Source organism: Varroa jacobsoni, unplaced genomic scaffold, assembly GCF_002532875.2.
Source record: "Varroa jacobsoni isolate VJ856 unplaced genomic scaffold, vjacob_1.0 scaffold_174, whole genome shotgun sequence".
NCBI classification, from domain to species: Eukaryota; Metazoa; Arthropoda; class Arachnida; order Mesostigmata; family Varroidae; genus Varroa; species Varroa jacobsoni.
Genome location: NW_019213076.1, coordinates 32,028 through 56,808, shown reverse-complemented (window position 1 = coordinate 56,808; position 24,781 = coordinate 32,028). Strand labels below are relative to the sequence as shown.

Below are 24,781 nucleotides of genomic sequence, written 5' to 3'. Positions count from 1 at the left end.
CAAATAACATAGATAAGATGCAATAACCGATCGAATTCTATATGTTTTCGTTTACCCAGACCCCCAAAAGACAAGTATTCGAGGCCGAAGCGCCTTTTTTCATAGACTTCCTTAACGTTTCATTAGTATATGACAACAATCAGTATAACAAGTAATCGTCACTCTTTATTCAAGGAGTTACGTAGGATCTTACCCAGTTGAATAAATCTGCAGATGTTAAATATATACCGACAGCAAAACAACTGCGTGCTTTTGGAAGATTCTATTCATATATTGAAGCTTCTAGTTGGCGAATGTCTTACGTTTCATCTAAAGGGAAGCTTATCGGAATAAGCACCAAGCGCGAGACTCGAAATGCTGATTTATCATGCATATCTGTTATTCAGTGCGATATTTGCAGCATCATCATCAAAATTTTCCCACTTTTCTACCCGTTCGATTCCATCTCTTTCCCTTCTATTCAGATGCCTATCAAAGGAAGAACCCATACACCGGTACCAGAATGGCAAATTAGAGATATATGTGTATACATAACCTTGTAAGAAACCGGTGGCCTGCGTTCTCTTCAAAGCAAATCCTACTTCTAATCTATTCAATAAAAGACAGGCACTTTCACATTGACACATATACGTATATGATATGCAAATCGCTATATTCCTGGATATATGCTGTACCTCCAGCCAACAGCCTGAATCTTTCCTAGCACAAATAGCCTACCGTTGATGTTACATGGCAATCGTTTTTTTTCTCTAATAGTTGCGCGAACAAGTTTAGCGGTCGGTATTATCCTGAAATCAAGATCACGTCGTGCCAGCCAATGACCTTTGCTTCATTCTGCTGTCCAGGGGCTAGCACAGATAACCGTGGACGGTCCCCTATAAGTTAGACCATGCAACCATCGCGTTCATGGTTCCTGCTAAGGAAGAAGAACTACCGTAAACTGCTGGCTTACCACAGTTACCACGAGTAGCGGTGGCCAACGCCACGACACTCGCGTGTCGTTGGCCAAGTATACATACCGGAAGCTGCACGCTACACAAACGCGCCATTGTCTTAGCGTCTTGGGTATGGCTTCGGTTGCGTTCCACTGGCGATTTACGTGGCCTCAGCTCCAACGTGAAAGCTGGACGAAGCATCACATGCTTCTTTTCTCCTGGCACCGTAGTTGTTTTGGTTTTTAACCACAGAGCGCGCGACCGCACGACGCTCAACCAACGTTGGAAGACAAACTGTGCTTTCGGCGAACAACGAACTGGCACGTACCGCAGGACTATTCTGCGATGTACGTTACGTACAAATACTAAACAGTGCAAAACCTAGACAATAGGGAGCCACAGCGATCAACAGTAAATTGTACCTATACGCTCTCAACAACATGCCGTTCGAATATAGATGCACTCCTTTCTAGCTAATCAGAACGGCACATAAACTTTCTTAGCTTATTGCCTTTTACTAGTTCTAATCATCCTACAACTGCTAGCGACAAATCTAGCATTGATGTCCCGTTATATCTATTTCGACAAGACGGCAGTAACACAATTAGGTAATACCGGCTGGCAGTGGTAGCTGTACTCATCCTATCACCATGAAGTCCACAACATCCATCATCAATAAGCAATCGAGTTCATTCGTATGTGTATGTATGTATGGCTGGCTGGCACCATAACATGCTTTGTCGTTTAGGGCTACGAGGTTGTAGCGTGATCGTGCCTCGTTTTCGTTGTCGGTGTTCACCACTAACATCAGCTATGCTACTGCATCAACAAGCCGTCAATAAGAGGCCAGGCGGGGCAAAAGCAACGCAATAGCAGCAGTCATTGCGTTCACGAAATAACTCAAGCAAAATCATAGAGTTGGTGTTAGATCAACAGAATGGCTTGAACAGTCGGAGAGACGTCACGAGTGATCTGACCGTGCTTCTTGCCGCCATTGACTAGCTGTGTTTATATATATATCTATATGTTTCGGTCAACTCTTAGCCGGACGCTCAATTTCGTTTCACGCATGCATGACAGTCCGAATGTCGACGAGCTCAACACTATTGAGAACCTTCTGTCCAGTTTTATCGACGAAAAAAATTCTGGTTGGGTGCAATGGCACGCAAATGCTGCGGTGCAACAGACATCGAGTTAACAACTGGGTCGGCAGAGACCCAGTAAAGGAAAGTCCTGAAGGATGACCATTTGAATCAAACAGATCCGACCACACGACGCCACACTCAGAGCCGAGCATAGAAGAAGTCTATTCGCTTCGACGGCTAAAAGTTTACAACTCCCTCAACCATAGACCTTTCGGAGGCCCTATCACCAGCGTTGAGTGTGGTACTAAAAACAGGACAACTGACGTATATATGTGGACGCAGCAGTTTTAAGGTAAAGTGCTACCAGAATTTACCTCATGACGACAACATAGTGACCCAAAATAGAGGGCGAGTGAAATCGATCCTTGGAAGGACGAAAAAAATCATCTAAACCTACTATATTTCAAGACATGGCGCATTTGTTTTAGATCTTTCTTTACTCGACCCTGCACTTCAGTTAATCTTCCGCCAAGAAAAGTCCTAAAAATGAGAAAATCATATATTCAATTTATTTTACACAAATTGTGTTAGCCATGTAAAGGAAAGGAATATATGTATACAGATGGAAAACATTTACATGAAATACCGATGTGTAAATTGCGAAGATTATATATAGCCTTAGAATATTAAAATAGTAACGGGTTCGTTGTTGAACTGGGCATTCCATGCCGTACAAAAGACATTCCATTGCATGTTGTATGATAACCCGAAGCGCTGTTGAGGCAGTCGGCAGCCGCTGACAGGCTGCGGCTTGTACTCGGATAACGTTCCAGAGCTTGCCTGGTCTGAATGCAGTCATCAACATAAGTTACGTTCCCTCGTAAAGGGCCCCAATACTAACGAAAGCGTGGTTAAGTTTGAAAAACATGTTGGTTCCAGTTTAACATAAATCATATATGAATGACCAGAAGTGAAAGCAAAATGTTATTATACAAAATGAACTATGTCTAGCCAAAACGACCCCTTAAACCCACCTGGGCTCATGCGTGTTTCCTAAGTATTTCCTATCGTCTTACTACAGAATACAAATATAGTATTACTCCTGCAGACAGTCGCCTTGAAGCTTCGAACTATCGACCAACATTTGAAAGATCTACCGCTCCACCTACATGTGTACCTCTCTTTACTACAATATATGTTGTCATATGAATAACATATATATATATATGCGCATAAGTTCCCCAAAAATCCTGTGGTGTTATGATGATATTAACGATCTCCAGAGGGGCTGACCGGCTGCTTCTGGAAAGTCTGTTTGTGTTTGTCTGGCCATTGTAAAATCATGCCAGCGTCGTGAACAGCCCACACTTGAACGCTACTCATCTTTGCCGCTTCCTGCGACAGCGTCAGCTTTCATGTCGATACAGATTAACACGCTGCTGGTAATGTCCGGCGCCGCGAACGTTTCATAAGTAACTTTTACTAATATACTCCCAGCATTACCTAGCACAATTATCAAATTTAGTAAGCGAACCGGCACACTATTACTGGATGTGGCGGAAACAGGTCGGTCTCTTTGTGTTAGGGAGCGATGTAACTTCTACCTCTTGTGCTATAGAAAGAGCATCGGGGTAATGAGCTAGGTAGTTGTGGTAAGTAACGTCGAACAGACTGCCCCTGCCTGGTGGTAAGCCTGTCGAGGGTATCGCCTAATGGGTACACAACTTAAGTTTAGGACTCGCATTAACAAGGTATTCTTCTTTCCTTATGACTGCAAAAGGCCGTAGCAATCGATCTGTGTGGACAGTTTGGACTAATATATATATATATATATGTATATATCTTTTATAAACGGGTCTTGAGACCCTGCACTAACATTTGTTGTCATTTTGCAAAGCTTGTTTAAGGGCTGCCGCTGTACTACTAATCACGCACCGTAATACGCCAGTAGGTGATAAGTAACAGGGCGGCAAGAGCACCAGCGGACCAGACATACGCAGTTCATACAGATACTCAGGCTCAGTTAAAAGAAAAAGGGACGCCGCTTTTATAATTTCTCGCTGTTTATCATGTTACAAGGCGGTCATGTGGAATTGAAGACACGCACCACCTCGGGTAAATTCGTAATGTATTTCATCCGAAGACAAAGGTACACAGTTTTTTGCCTTTGCCGACAGCAGAGTTCAGTTATTACTAGTCGCCCCAACCGGGGCCTTGCGCTCACCTTCAAATACTTTTAATTCGAGTTAGTTTTAATAACAGTGCACCACTTTATTCATTAGGTACCTTTAAGGTGGAAACGTATCGCCAGAATCACAATCCAGTCCCTAGCGAACAAACGACAGGCAGCCATCATGAAAACTTAAACGCAAATCTGCCATTTTTTGTTACTGTCTACGTATTCCATAACCTAAACGCATTCATTACTATGTCCTTACACTAGCCAGTCATTACCAGATTTATTCAAGTGCACATAATACACTTAATAGACAAACAGGACATCTCAAAGTTGTTCTGCGAACGATGTTTCTTTATAGCTGATTAACTGGCGGTAACCACCAAAGCTAGCGCAGTACGATCGCTCCAATCAACTATCATTACAATTACAATATCTGTCTCTACGTCATAGTATAGGCCCTCAAGGCCTATGGCTCCTATTTTAATAAGCTCGCTTGCTTCTCTGCAGGTTTTTTCACGCTTTCAGCGTTGACCAGCGGTTGTAGGAGATTTTAGAACCTGCCGTGGAAAGTCCGGATAAAACCTATTAAATTTCGATCGACGGCAAGATCTTGGCCGCCTTATTACCTAAAAAGTAACTCTACTTTTTTCGAAAGCTCGATTTTCTTTTATAGGGGACTTTTCACTCATCATCTAACGTTTGGCACACCCACGCAAATTCATAGGAACAGCATACCTCGCATATGAAAACGCTACTTCGAGCCGACGTCATGACTTCTGACGAAGCAGATTTTGCGCTACTCCGTAATTTTGTCCTTAACTTTGTCACTACGTCCCTGTCTTTCGTCGTTCCTGCTTAGTGAGAATGGGAGAGTCCTTGATCAATACTTGGCCTTGTTTCCGACAAGGCTCATATCCTGACCTGATCTATCACCTAATTATACCCTTTGAGAGAACCTTTTGCCTTTAATAACGGCTAATCCTGTGTCACAGTGAAAGATTAGCAATCGTTTAAAGATTCCGAGAGAATCCGTTGGGTTGAGTGTGTAGAGTAGGTGGAGCAGGTCAGCCAAATCATGTACGAAAAAGGAGTCGACGTGTGTGAATTCACACTTAGGCGTTATGGTAAGTTCGCTTCCAGTTATTCCAAAACATATATATATATATATTAATTTGAATATAACTAATATATTTTAAGTTACATCGTAATTGCATATATAATAACAGATTAAGGGCACAAAAGACGGTTGATGGAAAGCGCGCGTAAAGCTTAGGCCTTTTTATCGCTGCTTTTGCCTTTTTGCGTTTATCTTATCGTCGCATCACTTGAACATGCCCACTTACATGAGGTGTACTTTAAGTGGCTCTTCCCTTTCTCCGCGCGTACACTATATCTGCCCTTTTTTTCTGTGTAAGGGATTAGCAGGCTCTGGATAGTAGGAAGTTAATAACTATTCATTTGTGGGTGTTCGTATTCGTGCGTTTAAACAACATTTTTTTTCTCTATAGGTACAAATAGGCCGGACAGCATTTTTCCTAGTGTTCCAACGATGTTGCTGGCGACAAATTTAACAAAGTAGTCAACGAATATGGGCGATGTGTTTGCACTGCAAAAAGTAACGACTCACCTACTAGATGCACCGCGAGATTTTTATTCCTGTATAAGCTTGAGACACTTACGATGTTTTACATGCGGAAAAGCGGATGCCGAAAGCAAGGTGAGACCAGATGGGGTTTCCAGGAACATACGAAATCCTTGCTGTTATTAACTATGCTTTTTATTGTAATGATATTGTCTCGCGCATCTGTTGCGCATTTGAACACGGCAAGACATAGCAAGTTTCACATCTAAACATGTTGAATCATTGCAGATAAGAATAATCGGTTACCAATTTACATAAAATCAACTTGCGCAAGTCCCGTGCGTTATTACTAATTATGGCTTATAGAGGGGCACTGTCGTAAGTAAAGTGGCTCTTTTTTCTAAACGTTCTTTTCGGCAGGTAAACAACAGAATATTATAATACTCAAGCCACTCCAGCTGTAGTCCACCTGCTCCAAAAGCAGAATACGTTCACTGCACAGTTGCTACGTGGAGAGGTACGCTATTATGTGTAAAGTTTGTCACTGTGCAGTGATCATCATTTTAAAAGCATTCTTCTGGATCTTATAACTTCCGCCTAGTGAGGAATATCTTATGAGCGCAGTTGTTATGATGGGCCTAGTAGGACTATTTGCATAGCATTCGTTCCATTTGGAAGTCGGTTTTATAAAAGGATCGATTCGCATAGGATCGTTGCACCAGTATTAGTGGTACTGTCATGTAACCATCGTTTCGAGGATTCCTTTCGATTCCGTTCATCCTCGAACAAAAGCCGTCTATCCTTGTTTTGGCGACATTTTTGTCCACACGGGATATGCATTGTGCCAAGCTCACATCTTTCGACGTTACATCAATGAGATAAGATAGTAAATTTCTAATGATTTATTATCATTTGAATATTATCGAGTTATATTTCGGATTTATAGCATGATAAAAAAAATTAGCAAACCTCAAGGACTGCGATATCCAGCTGCTCTGGCTTTTTTACCAGAGATTGAACAAAAGAACATAGCACTCTGGAACTACACATAAAAGTCGTAAATAGATAGATCTAGCGTTTGTGAATGCTTCAAATAAGGGTGTTTTCCCGGGATTTCTGTGAGGTTTTCCGCTGGGCAAAAAGGAGGCAGGAGATAATCGGAGAAGCGCTGGTGGCAGGCTATGGCAAGGTCGGTAAATTCAGCTGCTGAGTAAAGAACTATTGGGTAAACGCAAGACTCAATTTTTTTTTCCTATGTACAACTGATCACACGTAATAGATGCGTGCTTTCGTTCTTCAGTTTTTACTTTCGTTTGCTGACACTTACAATGAAAGGAAGCAGGAGTAACTGCCATATCGCAAGGAAGATAAGCGCCATTTGCACTCTTATCAGATTGTTCGCAGTTTTTGTTACTTCCTCTTTGGGAAACATAGACCGTATACATCCACTGAGGCAAGAAACAGAAGAGCGGGCAGAAGGTAGATCGCTGAAAAGCTGTCTCATATATAGATACACTTATATGAACAGTATACACGTGGACACGCATACTCAATCTCGGCTATGCAGACTGTGAAATCGACAAGTAGCTAGAAATTAAACAAATAGCTTTAAAGAATTATTAAAAAAAAGTTTATCTCAACTATTTAATCTCATATTTTTCTCAACGCGTATGCACGAGAGGCATTTTAAACAAACGCGATACACTGAGCGCATTTTTGAGGATTATAGTTTCACCATTGTCTTCCATCGTAACTATACCTAAAATAGGATAACTTTCTGAAATCTGTTGCCCTTTGACTTTTGACATAACAAGCCTTTTCACTAGCGTTACTGATCCCAAGGCAGATATTTTTGCCCGGAACTTTCGCTCTTGCAATTTAATGAAAAAATCAGAGCAAAGGTAAACTTGGTGAGATCTCCTGTATGGGTCATGTATGCTCACGACAAGTATATGATATATATCTGCTTGTTGTTGAAAATAAATTTCTCACATACACTATACAGAAACGAAGATTGTTCGATAGTTTTACGAAGAAAAAAAATGGGTTAATTTAATCTAATCTTATACAGACATGCAACATCTTTGAATCAATACTGGAAGACCTAGATAATAGTATTCAGTATTGATATGCCGTTGAACTTTCAGTATGTGAACTTGACATAGTACGTAAGATATACGCGACAGGTAAACCATTCCTTAGAAACCTTGAAGAACCATTTCTTAGAAGTACTTTTCTTCAAGATCGTGAACTCTAAACACACTTTAGTGGCCTCCATGACCTATCTTTATTTGATAAATTAATCTGTCTTATTACATTATCGCCCATATCTAACTACTGCTAAGATAGCTACCTAAATTAACGTAGATACTAACCTGATTTCCTCTTTGACCTGTGTCTTCATTTGCTCGAGAGTGAGTTGCAGTTCCCCACGTTCATTCAACGTTAGCGGGTCGATACCGTATTTGTGCGCTAGTTCCTGACAAGTTACCCCTATAACAGCTGAACCCCCACTGCCTCCGCCACCGCCAGGCAGTCCGCCTCCCGTAGAAGACATGCTGTTCCAGTCTTGTATTAGGCTCCCTGTTTCCTTGCCTTTCCACTTTACTTGTGACCAGTAGGTCCAAAACTGTCCTTCTTTCTTGCGTTCTTTTTTCTCGTTATCAGCCCGGCTGTTCTACTAATCGGTGTTTATTTGACAAGCAATCAGACAAGCGCACCAATAACTGAGGACGACGCGGATAATCTAATGGTCTCTTTATCAATCAGGTGCCACTTCGAAAAAACCTAGCCAGGTAATGCCTACACAGGGTGTAGAGAAGAGTACGAAATGTTGTACCCGTATACTTCACTTCTTCTTTAACCTGAATTTCTTCCTCCTAATTTTAAAACTTTTACCTGTACTAGCCAAGCTTTGTTTCTAGCAGAGAACATATATATCGTGTAAAGTAGATTCCGTCGGCTACAGCACGACTGGCATGAATCTGGAGATTGAGCGAAGGGACGGAAGGGAAAAAGAGCGATCGTGTACTAGGAGATTAGGTGGGGCAAATCATAACTTAAGGGCTCAAGTCACCCGATTGTTGGTACACTCAAATAAAAGGCGAAGTAGTGATTACCGAGGCTTTTGTCGCAGGTTAGTAATGAGCTTTACAACTAGGAATAGTGGCCAACAGCCGTTGTCGTCAATCTTTTATTGGGGCTCCTCTGAGGGCGCAAAGGGGCGCCAAGCTCCCCGTGCCTGAACGGCTCAGCGCATTAGACAGTCGCAAATCATACTACCAGTGGTTGCTGCAAAAGCGGCGGAACGGTGACATCAACCCTGAGAGAAGCGGGAAAGAGCTGCAACGACGGGATGAAATAGGACGCCAGGAAAGGTACCGCGGCAGATTGGCGTAATGGAGTCCGCTGTTTGGTTCCCTGTAATGTACACGTAATGAAATTAATAAAACAATTCATTATTATTATTATTATTCGATTTTTACGTGTAAGCTAGCGATAGTTGCATACTCCATTCCTACATGTCTCGATAATTTAAAAGGGATCTTACCAAATATAGCCACACCGATACTGTAGATCTCATTCAGATGCAACGAAGCTAGGAGGCAACGAAAACACTGCCTGATACAACCACATCACGGAAAAATTCCACCCATACAAAAGCAACTCTAATCCTCCCCGGCTGACCCGTGCCTAGTCCCCGTGCGTAACGTGTTTACCTGCTAAACGTAAGGGATACGTAGTGGTCTGGGTAGGAACCCGGGCGTAGTTGAGATCCAGCCGTATGATTGAATCCTTAACGGCAGTTAGGAACGTAAAACAGGACATTTTCACTTCACTCAGGACATTTAATTAGGTTCCAAATGCAACCAACGTATCAACTTCGCCGATACATAGATTCTTTTCTAGCTCAAAGAAGCAAAACTCAACGATTACCGACCATCCGATTTTTGCGTTACCTGCCTTCACCTTCAGGCGGTTATAAGCATCAGGACAATTTTATATTGACAAAGGTATAGGACTAATCGCACCTATCTCCAAAGGTTACGCGAAAGGATCGGCCTATAACCCTATGCTAGAATGAATGGCTGATTTTTATAGGTATAGTATTACACCATTGATATACCATTGCTACTATGGTTAAGTGGCATTGTTAGTTTTCTAGACTGTTAACTCTTATTTTTTGTTATTTGTCTCCTGATCCATTTTTGATGGGCTTTTTCCTTTAAACGATTTTCTCATCACGATCGTACATTTACTACGCCGCTATTATAGTCGTGAATCGAATCAGAAGAGTACGACAGAATGAAACAATGAATCATTCATATATACATATATATTTCTTTGCTCAATAGTACGTATCACGAAACTTATGCCATTATTAGAATGTGACAGCGCCTAGAAAACGCTGTTGTATTCGATAGCTGAACCGTTTCTGGTCAGGTATCTGAAGTAAAATTCACATTGTGGTCCGAAACGGAGTTTGGTCTATGCAGTTTAGCCTATGTGGTCCTGTTTTCGAAAAAAAAAAAAACAAATTCTGTATAGCAAAAAGCCTTCGTCCAGTTGACTTTTGGGAAAATTTTGAATATCTGTCGTTTTGCTTTTATATTGGTTTCGATTCAATTTTTCCCAAGGACAAAACATGTGAAACACGTTGACGACTAAAAGGTTCACACAAGCTCCGCTCCAAATAGTTTTCCAGCACTTAACTGGCTCAACGGTTCTTTGATCATCCTATAGGTAGCAAACGGCCTCAATCCAAAAGTGTGACAAGACATCTGTTTACCTCATCATATTAAGACTTTGTATGGGTGAATCGTACGCAAGGGATGCAAATTCTAAAAGGGTGAGGGCAATTTTCATCAAAAGATATTTTAGAAAAAAGGAGGCAATTTCTTAGAAAGGGGTCTATTCTCGAGGACTAGTATTATTTAATTCGAATTTAAATTACGTTCTAATATGGCGTCGATTTGTTTTGCTGCTGAAGGTGGTATCGAGCATTGCTCTATCTAAGTATGTTTAAGACAATCCCGTTCTTTGTGCCGGTCCCCATCTCACGCGTTACTTCGCGGCGTATAGGCATTTTTTCCGTGACGCGAGTCTTCCGGAGCTTCGGCATAGTTCTGTTGGATAATTCCGGCATAATTCTGATTCGTTTGGATCGGACTCCGACAGAAATTTAGTAATAGATACTGTATGTTTGTAACGTTCCGTTTCGCTGTGTATTAGAGAATGTTTCTCGGGACCATTGTTGTCGTCCTAGTTCATCTCAGTTGAGACTGATCTTGAATACCTTAGGTAAATGCATCTCCACTGGAACTTTGAAACTGGACAAAATCACAAATGCGTGAAAAGCTGTAGAGAGAGATCAATAAACCCATTAAACTCATGTGCGGTCGTCCATCGCAGAGTTTAATGGACCGACTAGATTTTTACACATTTCATGTGCTTAATGATCGATACGTTTAGAGCGACGTCGACGTTTAAATTACAACGACGTAAAGCGTATGGCCTGATAGAAACAGCATATTTTCTTATGTATGCAAATAATGATTAATGGTGGATGACCACAATATAAGTTTCGCACACAGCATGGAAACACACCGAATACTATCTGTTGGAAATAAAAATATAGGGTTATGATAAAGAGCGTCGTCAGCAGCCTTGGTGAAGCTTACGTTTGCCATTATCGCCGGACCATGACCAACTAATCAATAACGTTTTAGAGCAGTATATTTGCTTGCAATAGTACTAGAGGTAGAAATTAGGACACTTTGAACTATAACGTGATCTGTAACAAGTCCACAGTTCATATTAGGACTGCATCATAAATAAACGGCTAAAAAGTGTACTTTTAGGATCTGTTATGTTTGGGTCAAATAAGTTACTACTATTCAGCACACGCAACGTTTCAGAAGAGACGTAAGCCTTCGATAAACTTCTCTCAGGACATCGCTAAGGACAAATCTTCTCACGGTCTATTCTTTCGTGTACATGTTGAATCCACTAATAACTCATTCTCGAGCAAACAACAAAGCTCTTCAGCACATTGATTTCTGATGGTCAGAACCTGGCGTCTCTTGTTTAAATCGCACCTTCGGGATGTACCAAACGGCACCTACATATTATGAAGTAAAATCACGAGCCGGATTTCTCTGTGAAGTCGATAATACATTCAGTTCTATATTGTGCGTATACTAGAGATGCACGAGGCGAAGTCCTTTCAGTTTACTATTGTTAGCTATGACGACAGGCCAAAACAGTGTTTTTTTTTATCGTTCGTTAAAGAACATGCAATGCCCCCGCCACTTCGCCAACATATCGTTGACTGCTGGAGGCCAAAACAGGTCCGGCTTAACAGAAACGCAGAAAACAATGTGCGCCATATGCCGAAACTTCGCTATGTGTCACAACTGACCATAGCAAATCGAATAATGAATAAGATAAAAAGTTCCAGTCACGCTAAATCTCCTGCATATCCTGTCAGTAATGCGGCCGTCGACGATACTGAGGTCAGCTGGTAGATAGATCTGTTTAGAGCAATCATCGTTTAAAACTATCTTCCGCATGCGCTCCGAACAGACTATACCTCGTAGTAATAATAAACAATTTTATTGCTTATTATTATTATTATTTTAGAATTGAAAAATCTATGTACACATCTGAAAAAATATATTTTAACTACATTTTCTTAATAGTATTACGCGTATGTTTTTCCCATCCGTTTTTGAAAATTACGATGCATGTCCCTTTTTGCTAAATATATCGTCGTTTATATATGTCGTTTGATAGCGCTTTACTAATTGTACTAAACAAGACGCTCTGGTGCGATTTCTATATGTCTATAACACTACGTTATAAACATACTACGGGTATGCTTTTGATATCAGTCAATAAAACTATCTGATTGGCCACAATAGGGGTCGCTGTAAGTATTGCATTGTAGACACATGCAGGCTTTAGGACAAAATAGTATGTTATGGTATAGTATGCCAATGTTCCTGTTAAGAGCGTGTTGCATAGCTCATCCGAAATTGTACGACTATTTACATATTTCCTACTTGTTGAACAGTTGTAAAATGAGGACATCTTAACTGTTCTTCGTTATGTCACCTAAAAATGTTTCAAATTGTCCAGTGACTTTCGGTCTTTTACGCTTTGTTTTGTACAGAAGTTAAAACAAATCTTCAAAGTGTTTGTGCTGGACATACGTACGTACATACATACATACATACATACATACGATATAAATTTATTCATCATAGGCGATCGTAGTCACACACACACGCGCGATATAATACGACCTAAGCGTCTCGAACTTTCTGTTTATTGCAACTCTTAACATTGTTCTGGTTGGAGCCCCTTCGATGCAATGCTAACTGCGTAAAACATCTGCGTCGCGACTGTGTTTTTCTTCAACCCAGCTTGACAATTCGACAGACGTTTTCGACCTGTTTGAATCTATTCAAATGCTGAATCACCAGCTATAATAATGCAAGCACAATGCTGCCTCACTTCGTTGTCGATTCCTCGTAGCAAACCTGGTCTTGACCGTTATCCCTGTCCTCTGCTGACACCATTTACGATGAGTATTAAGTAGCAGCAACGACGCGTTAATCGAATCCATTATTCTCTGTGCCTAGGTAAACCCTGAGACCTCAAATAGAATGAAGGAAGGCGCCTTCCTTAACAAATACGACAAGTGGCAGTGGCCGTGCCACCTTAACGTAAACAATGGTAAGGAACACCTCAATCAAGCGAGCGAGCGAGCGTACACGTAATCGCTCTGAGGTAAATATAGTAAAGCAACTGCTTTGCGAGTGACGAATCGCCCATGAGCCTGTATACAACGCTACAGTTTGACAGCCCGGTGATATCTGAGGCTACCGGCACCGGTTCTGATCGGCTCTTTACACCTGACCTCAAATATTTGACTAGAAAACAGGATTTTAAGATCGAACTATTTTCTGAATGATGACAGTAACGGCAGCAGCGATAGCGACGGAAGATATGGTATTTCAAAGTCTGTCAAAGCACTTTTACTTCGGTAAGTTAAATAGCCACATTAATAGATCGTTTCGAAGGTGTATCGAGTACTTACTTGCATGACAATTTACTACAGAAGTCTTATTTAAAATTTGAAACGACGGGGTTCGTACCAATTATCCCAAGCTTACAGAAAAAGCAAATTAGCCCGTATTTGCTAAAGCTTTCGATCTTGTGCCTCGGCATCGTTAGTTATTATTATTTGAACACCATATAGCGTATCTGGTACTCCGGTGTGTACAAATACATATAACACGCGAATATCTTGCTGACGAAGGCTTGGCCGATTCGGAACGTAGAGTCGATGACGTCCTCTAATGCTACAATGCCCATGTCGCAAAGCCAGTAGCCGGTAGGAGAAACCGCAAAGGCGAAAACTGCCCGAAGCATCGATGTGGCCACAAACGACTGAGGGCTAGAGTAAAAAAGGCAGGTAAATATATATATAAAAAAAAACAACGCCTAACAATGCTTCGCGAAGAAATGTCGAAGTGTATGCAAGAGGCCAAAGCACCAGCTTTGCCCGACAGTCGTTTAAAACCTTTGACATCAGAAAAAACTTGCATATGTAATATACTCATAGGTGATATGATCTCTTAACATAATAAACGAATTAAGAACAACTGTGTCAAATGTTCCTCGTCTGGTCCTATTTTCGTCCGCCCCTATGCCTATGCAGAAATTGCATTTGTTTTAGAAATATTTTTGCTGCTGGTATTTTTTTGTGCCTTTATTAGGACCATATTCTAGAATTTTCGATACGTCAGGAAACGTTAATCAATCAAATCAAGCAATGGCTACAAAGTGGAGATAAATGGTAAGCTTGATCATCGTCAGTAGTCATATTGGACATTGAAATTATCAGCATGTAGCTGTTATTATGAGTGCAAAATACGGAGCACTTTTCCTAGTCGGCCATTGCAGTTTTCAATTAGATATCTATCATTTCGGCAGGCGGCACCTGGAAAATAATTTTACAGGAATAACTAAATACAAAGTATGCGAGTGTAGATAACAAACAATAGATAGGCGTAGACTCTTTGATACAGGACCAATGGACGTGCCTAGATTAAATCAGAATGGCCTGATTCTGACAGCCAACGAACACGTACGTGACAGGCAGGTGTTCATTCTCAAAGTTGATGTATTAAATGAAGCCTTACAAATCGTTACCTAAAAAGGGCCCAGCCACGACCTTACGTAATTTAAGGTGATTTTTCTATGCGTAAGACGACTACTTTTCCTTTTAAATTTCGTATATAAAGTTACAATTCACAACAACTACGGCAGGATCCCACTTCAATGGCGCTTTTTTTCGTCATGTAGCACGGTTTATAACACGATGTTTCTCGTGTCTTACGTTCTACTAAAGCTTCTGGACAACACTACAGACGGCTCACTCTTGCCAGCAAGTATGTCTATGCCCTGGTTCGACTCTGGACTGCCGTGCGCCCCCAAACTTGACAACTAAACACGTTACCCAATGCGCTATTACTGGAACACGGTACTAACATTAAGAATCCGAAAGCCAGGGTCCAGCAAACGCAGAGCGTTCTTAATCAATATTAGAAACTTTTATACCATCGCATTGAAACGTTACACTTATTACTGCGAATTCCTTCTAGTGGGTCATACAGCCATCACACAACTCTCTCCGATTCCTCAAAAGAGTGCTAAGTCACTCATGCAATGGCTAGTAATAATCAAATGTTTGTGATGAAAACGAAATTAATGAACGATGGTACATACTATATACAAGATTACGTAGTTTACATTTAATTAATTTGATCTGTTTTTTGCAAACTGTGTCTTAACGATCGCTGATTGACAAACAATACTTCCATTTAATGCTGAGATCCTCAATAGAGCATGTGAACAGTATGCGTGTTTAAAACACAGGCTCCTACTGATGAAACCTAATGAAAATACACTTGCTCATGGTAATAAGTCATCGACATTTATTTAGCAGTTTCCCGCTGAAATTCCACTGAAACAATAATCATCTTTTCTAAAAACGAGAAACAAGTATCGACCACTTTGAAGACTCTATCCAAATTATCTTTTGTGGCTAGTCCGTGTAGTCGTACATCGCATATGTTCGTTTTTTTCATCTACAACATAGTTCTCTTACGTTTGATTGCATGAACGTTCCCCACAGGATGTGCTGGCCTATTACACATTAATACATGCTTAGACATAGGTAGAACGTATCAGTCTAACGCGACGTATTTGCGACAGGACTTAAGCCAGTTGGCCGGCGCTCATATTGTAAGGCTAGGCTGGGTCATAGACATAAATTCTGATGTTTTGGAACACACTGATCGTATGCTTCCGAGCTTTATAAAGTATCTTTTGAAGCTGCAATTAGAACATTGCACTACTACAACTATAACGGTTGGCTAAAATGCTTCAGTGTTTTAGGTAGCTGACTCGGAATGGCCAGCTTTGCAAAGAGCAAAAGCTCATGTAACATTTATTTATAAACGGCTCATTTGGTACGTGCGATTTAAAAACGTAGGCAACCTTAACCGACAATTGGCGAGGGTGACCAACATGTATGCCTTCTCTCGCAAATATTATTGTATAGGTAAAACTGGTTGCTAAGTTTCGAAGACACAGGGTAAGAACTTGCCACGAGCTCAAGGGGGATTACTAGATTGCATTCTCAGCACTTACAAGCCCTCTTCCCGCCGTAATAGAGGCACTTGACAATAAGAGTACATGCGACGGTATGTTAATGAGCTTCGGTTGTCCAGCGAAAGCCAGACGTAATTCCCAGTTTTATAACGTAATGTCAAGCTTAGGGGCTATGGATTGCATCAGTATGCTCTTCGGTATGGGAAGGTCCGAAGAAGTGCCTAGCGCAAGACGGGACCAGAAAAATTTGGCTATAAAATAATCCACGGAAAGCGCGGCAATGATGGAAACGTTACTTGCTTGATGTATACATGCGAACGTTTGTTTATTGAGGATTTACCTAACAACTTCTGCCTCGAACAAACCTAGCGACGGCGAGACAAAAGCTTCAAAGATAATAAAAAGTAAACAGCTACAGTACTTTCAATCAATTGGAAAGATCTTCTTTACTCGACATCAGAACGAAACCTACAGACGATAGTCAGTCAGGTTTAACGGCCACAGTTTACGAATCTTTAACAGCGTACAGCCGCTTCTCTGATCCATTGTAACCCGCCCATTCGAAATAGATTTTGCTACACGCACAGTTAACGTATTTGCATGCTGAATTTCGAGATACGGAATGAAGTTAGGTTTAGGTGCTAACAAGAAGAAGAAGCTATAAGCTATCTAAAGCGATGCTTTAGATTGATGTGAATACCCGAAAGACCTATTTAGATTTTGTGACATGTGTATAATATTGAATGAATAGTACCGTACGAATATTTTGTAAACTGAAGGCTCGGTGGAGCATCACACCTTCCTTTAAAGAAATACTCTAATAATAATAATAATAAAATTAGCGTCACACATAAGAAAATTAGTGGCATTCGTCAGACTGTTTCCAGCAACCCGAGCAAACACAAGAATTAGCTTATTCGTTTCGTCGAAAAGGTTGTCCCGTATTGGGAAGTTTCCAAAAATAAAAAAAGAACCAGAATTCCTCAACCTGTCGTAGAGCAATCACGTTTAGAATCTCGGATCGGTTCGACATTTAATCGTAACTACTACATTACAATGTATCTCACGCATGTGAAGCATACACCGAGTCCCCCGTTAAGATCCATTCCGCTTCTGTTGAGCGGATAAACGTTGATTCCCTTGATAATACGACATACTACGAAATCGAAGCAGACGATTCCCTATGACGTGCAAGAAGTTAAAAACATCCAGCATTCAGCAACACCTCCAGCGATTTAGAGCCGATAGAAAGCATTTTGGTTGTCACTAAACGCCCTCAAAGCTTAGCAAAAATCATCTTGTTTGCATACCCACGATTCAACTCGGCGTTGCCGATCATCAAACCTGAAACGAGACAATCGCACAAAAAGAGCAGTAATGATATTATGGTTTGTCAAGTAAATATGAGTTACTAGGTCACGTACGCTTTCGAAAAGTACCTGTTGAACTACAGAACCTCGACATAGGCCACAGGTACGGACACATCAAAAACAGACTATCTCTAATAGAAGATCTTTTTGGACGGACTTTGTGCCGATCTGTAAGTCTGAAGCAACGTGGACATTTTTCCGAAAAGTAGCTAACACATCCACCGAAACCTAAGTGGTCTTTCGCCTCCGAGCTATATTTGTCACACAAATGCAATTGAGGAAGGAATGCCCCACAAAATGAAAACTTCAACTACTCCAGCTTACAGCGGACCGCTAAATTTATAATGAAATTCGTTTGAAATGCGCTGAGAAAGATATCTTTTGATTTTTCCAAGATCTTTGTATTTTTTTTAATTGTTCAAATTTATGTATATTTCAATCTGGTCTGAAACACATGTCTATTCGATTTTTCCAGAACTTCGCAGCAAGGCCATCAAAAAAAAGAGAATTAAAATCGTTTGGGTCGAGCTGAACAGGGCCTAAATAGAACACAGTGACAAGTGGTTTTTGCATGCCCCCACTAAAACTAAACTAATACCAAATGAGTTCTGCAAAAAAAAAGATACCGTAAGATTCGTGACACACAGTGAATGCATCAATATTCTCAATCCAAGATTTCTCCTCATTTTCTTCGAATAGCTAAAGATGCATGTAGTCTGACATTTTGATAGTGGGATATAACCTGTTCACTGGTTTTGGTCGATTTTTTCGGTGGTTTAATCTTGTTAGTTGTTGACAATAGACAAGTCCAATTATATCGTTTCGACACGCGACGGTTCCTTCTCACGGCAATTCCTCCTAGCAGATGCCATCATCTTCCTAAAGCGTTAATTAAGCTTAGTCACAGATTGTGGAGTATTTTTTCACCTGTACATCAATTTGGAGCTTCGTAAGTGGAAATACAACCCAGCTTTTAAGTTTTTTGGCGTCATTTCGTGTGACACCTAAATCTCGAAGTTATTTTTGTAGCCAGGTTTCTTCAAATGAATAATTATATATATTATGAATAATTATAAATTCCTTTCAACTTTAATTTCATTTATGGCGCTCTATCTTATATCTGAGTAAAGAAATCTTAAAGCCTTTGCACGCCTACTGCTTTCGAATGTCAACTTTCAAACGAAGCCGACGCGTCTCATTCTCTAAAATATTTTCCAAAAAATGCAATTCAAAGCTATTTAGTTACAAACGGCTATATATATTATATATGTATTCGACTTATATATATATTGTAATGACGACGGCATAATACCTTTATAAATAGCAACACGTCGTCCTTGTGTAACAATAGCGACGAAAATGCCCAAAAATTATTAGTACGCACCATAATACTGGGCCGCGCCACTTACGTACATGCCCCAACATATTACCTAACGCCGTCCGTGCTTTCAACTGGTTCTTATCATCATTTAGGCACTGGTTCCCGGTTGACAACCGTGCACGGTTCGTTGCAACGAGGCCATGCGGTTACCCCAAAAACTGTTGAACTGCCGTTAACACTCAGCGACTTCTGTTCTACCTATACGAACCTAAAGTTTTTCGTCGATTGTTGGGACCGTGTTCGCTGATGCACTCAGGTAAGCACTTCAGCATTTTCTGCAACCGTCCAGTTACGAAAGGATAGTAGCGCAGCGTCACTACAATTGGTAACAGCGAGAGGACAGCGAATCGGTATCGACGATTTGTTCGTCATACTTACATAGCACTAGTGATTTAAATGCCTAGGACTACAGGATTACATGGGCCGTAACAACATGTAGAAGGGTATATGACTTTTTTTCGCAAACTGCTGAAACTATTTCGCCCCACCCTGTAAATAGTGCGTCTATGTTTAACAGATGAACCGGTAGTAAGCGGGTCATACTCCGATAACAAGGGCGTTTCATGAACTGAAAAATTTATAATGTAGACAAACTTTGCGAAGGGTGATCGAAAGCCCAGCGTTGTCTTTTCCTATTCGTGAAATTAAAAAAAACGAGAGGCTCCCTTCATTCGACCGAATTTATCCTAAATTGTTTGCTTCATTGTTCTCGAAACGTTATCAATTAATGCATGTTCCGATAGGGACCGTTTCTACTTGTGTTCTATTAATGCGCTCCCTTCATCATTTTCCGAATCATTATTGAACAAACAAAGCTTCCAAGCATTCTATTCTGTAGATTGTTGTTTCAGTTCCAACATCGCAATGTATATACCTAAGCACTGGCACACAAAACATGTATTATCTACATCAGTAATGAGATTGATAGAAAATGCCGCCAATTTTGAGCTCAAGCTTTCCAGGTTCTTCTGTGACTAACGATAGAAATCGATAATTAATTAAAAAACTGACCGAATCGATACCTTGTAGTAGATTATTATAGCGATGCTAGCAGCAACGATTTCAGTGCACACATTAACACTGTTTAGTTCTGGTCCAACCTTGCCCGCGCGTTGCCATAGCGTCATGACGGATCCGTAACACAGCGTCAGGATGACGAACTTGTTGTCATATATACGTTACTGGCCGAAATCATAATTTGTCTCATTTCGCTGGCCCTGGCGTCGGACTCTCAAATAGAGCTACTGCAGCTGTTGCTTAAATCCGAAAATCTTCTCATAGACGACTACACATAATTAGTGTAACGCCATCATATGATCTGTCCTTGATGGAAATCGAAGTCAATGGGAGTATCATAATAATAATAATAAGTGTTTATAGAAGCGGATTCCTCGTATAATAGGCAGTGAAGACAAAAACGAAAATTCCCGAATCATTATTACAAACGCTTAAGAGTTTGACATACACAGTGTGGTACATGCGCACGAACTGTAATATAAACAATCAGTACAAATAAAATTAAATGCCGAAAATTTCTTTATGCTATAGGATGTAGTATAATGATTAAATTAGTTTGAGTACTATCACCGGTACTCTCATGTATTTCTTTGTTGTCATCTGCTGTACTCATCGACTAGTGCCTGTCCTATAATAAATACCGCTTAATAATATAAACGAGATTTCAGCAACGACGAGAACAATGGACTCTGTCCCAAACGGAAGCTAAAAACAATCAGACTTCACATGCATCGTTCCAACCTGGCATTGCAGAGACAACCAAATATATATAGCCCTTTTCTTTATTTCGATTTAACAACAAGGTACAGCATTTTCTAATGTGGTGACGAGAGGTTCCGCAAGAACTAATCAATCACATTGATGCTCACTTGAATGCGCTGTGGTTAACTACTGGCACGTCGGGGCTATCAGTCCCCTTACTTGGATCTGAAACTCCCAAACAGATTCCCAACTATGCGAGTATCTTTTTTGAGCTGCAAAACCTATCAAAGTCAGATCAAGCAGCAGAGTCCGCTGATTGATAGCAATCCACAGCATCTTCAAGTTCTGCTACAGTCGTTTGTTCTCGTGAAGTAACTTTAAAACACTGCGGTGGTACGGGTTCGAAACCTAGCGCGTCTCATGTTGTTAACCTGTCGTCTAGATAATGAGTAGCTAAAGCAGTAGTGTCGGACATTAAATTCGAGACCATTCTTAAACGCTGCTACTGCGGCTGTTACTTAAATCCGAAAATCTTCCCATAGACGACTACAAATAATTTTTAATTAGTGTAATGCCATCATATGATCTGTCCTTGATGGAAAATCTTGGTCGTGCGTTTTCATTGCCTGGCAGTAGGTCAGAGCTGATCGACCAAGTAACCGATTGGAGCGCATTTGCCATATGCTAAACAGGGGTTATCAGTATTAGGTTAAGGATAGCGGGTTAGTAGTAAAAGTGCTTCCGATGTGGTCGTACTTCTTGTTTTCGCCACCAGAACAATTGAAGCATGACCGAATCAATCGCTCGATGCATGCAGAGAACAGCTAGAAATATCAGCTTTCGACTGTTCATCGCGATACCGGCACAGAGAAAAGCAGCAAAAACAACCGAAGAAGGAAAACAAGCGCGGGAAGTACCGGCTATAAAGAAAGTACAAAGCCCCGAATGGCTTGTGTTTACAGCCTTCACTGATGCGTTACGCCGATTCGGTCGTTCAGTCGCTCCGACACGAAACGGTTTCTCCGACCCGGTTCTCGCAGCTGGGACACTCGCGGGCGAATTAGGCGGTGGCAACAACTGCGGCAGTTAGATTCACACTAATGCAACTGCTTTTGCCATTACTAATGCTGGTGCGGCCGGGATTGCTAATACAGTGCAACTGTGACGAGTATCTATCTGAAAAGCCCTCCTAGTTCAGTGTTCGGTCTGGATGTTCATGCGGTATGTTTGTGCGTGTGCTTGAGTGTATATCTGTATATACGTCTCTAATGACAGCTGTCAGAGCAGCGGTGGTTTTGGAAGCGGCAACAGCCGTTGTTATGATCATGTGTCTCTCTTTGACTGGATGTGTGTATGAGATTGATCAGTTAGATAGTTCCCCAACAATGACTTTATCGTCACAGCGACGCGCGCCCGTCGAATTGTCTATGCGTAAACTTGGCCGATGCTGGACTTCATCGCGGCTAGTAGATCTCAGGACTGCGGCAGACAAAACGTTCTAACGACTGCATGATTCCCAACAAGAAAAGAATCGATACTGGTGAAGATGAAGTCGTAGCCGTCAGCCTGTTGTCAGTGATAGGATGCTCGTCAAGGTGTGTCACACGCATATCTGTTGATTTTGCTGTCTCCCGACCTAGTCGTTTTCCCTCTTCAGCTGCTGCACGTTGTACTGGTGAAGCAACAGAGCCATAAAATAAAAAGTGTGTACCTTTCTGCGATGTAATCACGGCGTTCCCCTTTATTAATGGTCGGGGGTTTTTTTTAAGTAATTTTTGACACAGCTAAGTAGATAACTAAAATTATTTACTGCTTCCGCAGAGCTTACGAACGGGTGACATACATCGGAGCAAAACGTATTATTTTATATATGCGTACAAGGAAAATTTACATTCAATAACAAAATTTTCCAACCACAGACTTGGTACATCTTGAACCAACACCGTTTTCGTTGACTGTGGGCCCTCTGATAGTAACACTAAACCCACTGGCACTGATATTGTATCCGGTCAAAATACCCGATCCTTCATATATGATTGTTTCTCAATTGAATAATTATTGTGTTTCCAACTCAACGTAGATGTTCAATGGTACATTTCGCTGGTGACGTGATTACATTTAGATAAGAGAACTTCGAAGAAAGTTCAGTGTTGGAAGCGTCGATATGCTTTTGGGTACATGAAATAGTTACGGAACCGTTGGCGCATGGCAAATACTACTCAGCTGTTGTCCTAACGCGGCGTAATTCCTGTGTACGGTTCAAACAAATGCTGTTTATCTAACGCAATTAGCAACAACTATAGTCGTGTACTTGTTTGTTTCCGTCTTATACAATTCCATTTGACTCTTACAGCTTTTTGACGTCGTCTCAGGTTGTTCGTAATGGCAATTTTCGCGGTTATTTTTTCGCTTTTTTTCGTTTCGCTTCTACAAAGGGACCTTTTTTTGCCTCTACGGCCATTTTGCTGCCTTAGCCAACAAGTCATTCACAAGCAAAAAACGTTGACACACATACTTTTTATATATACCATGGTGCTGTGACGAGTCGACATCGAACAGCACTTTTGTAGCCATATGCCGCTCGAGTGGGCTTCACATTTTTAGCCCATATCGACCTCTTCGTTCCGTTGCCCCTTATGCTTTCAGCTTTTCATCTTGTCACCCCTATCTAATGTGAATAGAGTAAATGTTTGTGTGAATTTATTCATTCACTTGTTCAAAAACGCGCCATAACAATCTCTTTATCTCTTCTTTAATTTTTTTCGATTCGTCAGTCGACGCTGCAGAAACTACGGACGCAGAATATCGAACGCATCCACGTAGCCGCTATCTACTTCTACAGTTACTATGACATCCCTATCTCTCTCTCCGTTTTTTCTACTTCTCGCCTTAGCCATACCTCAAGCGGTGCCATATCTACTGCTACAGCCGCTGGTGCCCTGCGATAACACTAAACACACCAGCAATAGGCGTAGCAGCACTATAATAAAATACAATACACGCAAGACGAAGAAGGAAAAAGAGCTTTTCGAAATCTTTTGCGACAACGAATCAAACAGCAGCAGACGTGGCTGGAACGGGCGCCAGCACAACACTAGCAACAACGACAACACTCTAATGCAAAAGATGAAAAGGCTGCTGTATATATATATATGGAAAGACGGCTATATATATGGACGACAAGAACTTGACCCGTCGGCCGCCGGTCGGTCGGTCGGCTAGGTAGACAGACAGCTTGAATAACAGTTGAGTTTTAGGTGAAGAATGACAAAGCGAGAGAACGAGGCTGGCAATATTGTGCTCATAATAATGATATACCTACCTATGATAACGCGACGTTAATAAAAAATTTAAATGAAGTCGCTTTCCACCATTGTCACTTTTTCGTTTCGTGGTCTGTCGCTCACTTGGAAACAGTTGGTGAAGGGTGCGCATCGTAGAAATGCACATGTATATTAGATGCAGATGGGCTAAAGGTGACGTTTCAACGTTCGCCGGTTCTGCCAGTCGCTTTTAAATAAAAAAAAAAAAGAAGAAAAAGAACAAAGTTTCCAGTTGTCGGTAGTGTGACGTTTGTTGATTGGTTGAAACTTTAGCGGCTCCGGTATGGTGTCGCTAAGTAGTTTTGAAGTCAGGTGCATTATTATTATTATAGTAATTAGCACTAAAACCGCTTCATAAGCTAATATTTTACTACCGCTTGATTTTCCTCTTTTTAAGCTTCCCAGTACTGCCTCTAGCATCTTGCTCATGAACTGCTAATAAAATGTCTTGCAAGGCAACGGCTGTGTGATGCGCGCGGATTTTAACTGTATCAGCAAAATGACCACAGTTAAATGTTTAC

The 24,781-nt window shown here is 41.0% G+C and overlaps 1 protein-coding gene across 5 annotated transcripts in view; it reads right to left on the bottom strand.

The window, feature by feature from the left end:
* The window catches only part of Pkn (serine/threonine-protein kinase N), a 70,036-nt gene that overhangs the window by 36,502 nt on the left and 8,753 nt on the right, over nt 1–24,781 (bottom strand). The window contains exons 1-4 of one of the 5 annotated variants that reach the window (XM_086972921.1): nt 20,230–20,659; nt 17,778–17,811; nt 9,064–9,201; nt 8,157–8,458 (exon numbers count right to left, since the gene is read on the bottom strand). In XM_086972921.1, the coding sequence (XP_086829047.1) occupies nt 8,157–8,458; nt 9,064–9,201; nt 17,778–17,811; nt 20,230–20,345 (590 nt within the window). In that variant the 5' untranslated portion in view covers nt 20,346–20,659. Of the gene's footprint in view, nt 1–8,156; nt 9,202–17,777; nt 17,812–20,229; nt 20,660–24,781 lie in introns of those variants that run through there. The other 4 variants (XM_022852379.2, XM_086972931.1, XM_022852389.2 and 1 more) reach the window with 4 other exon arrangements.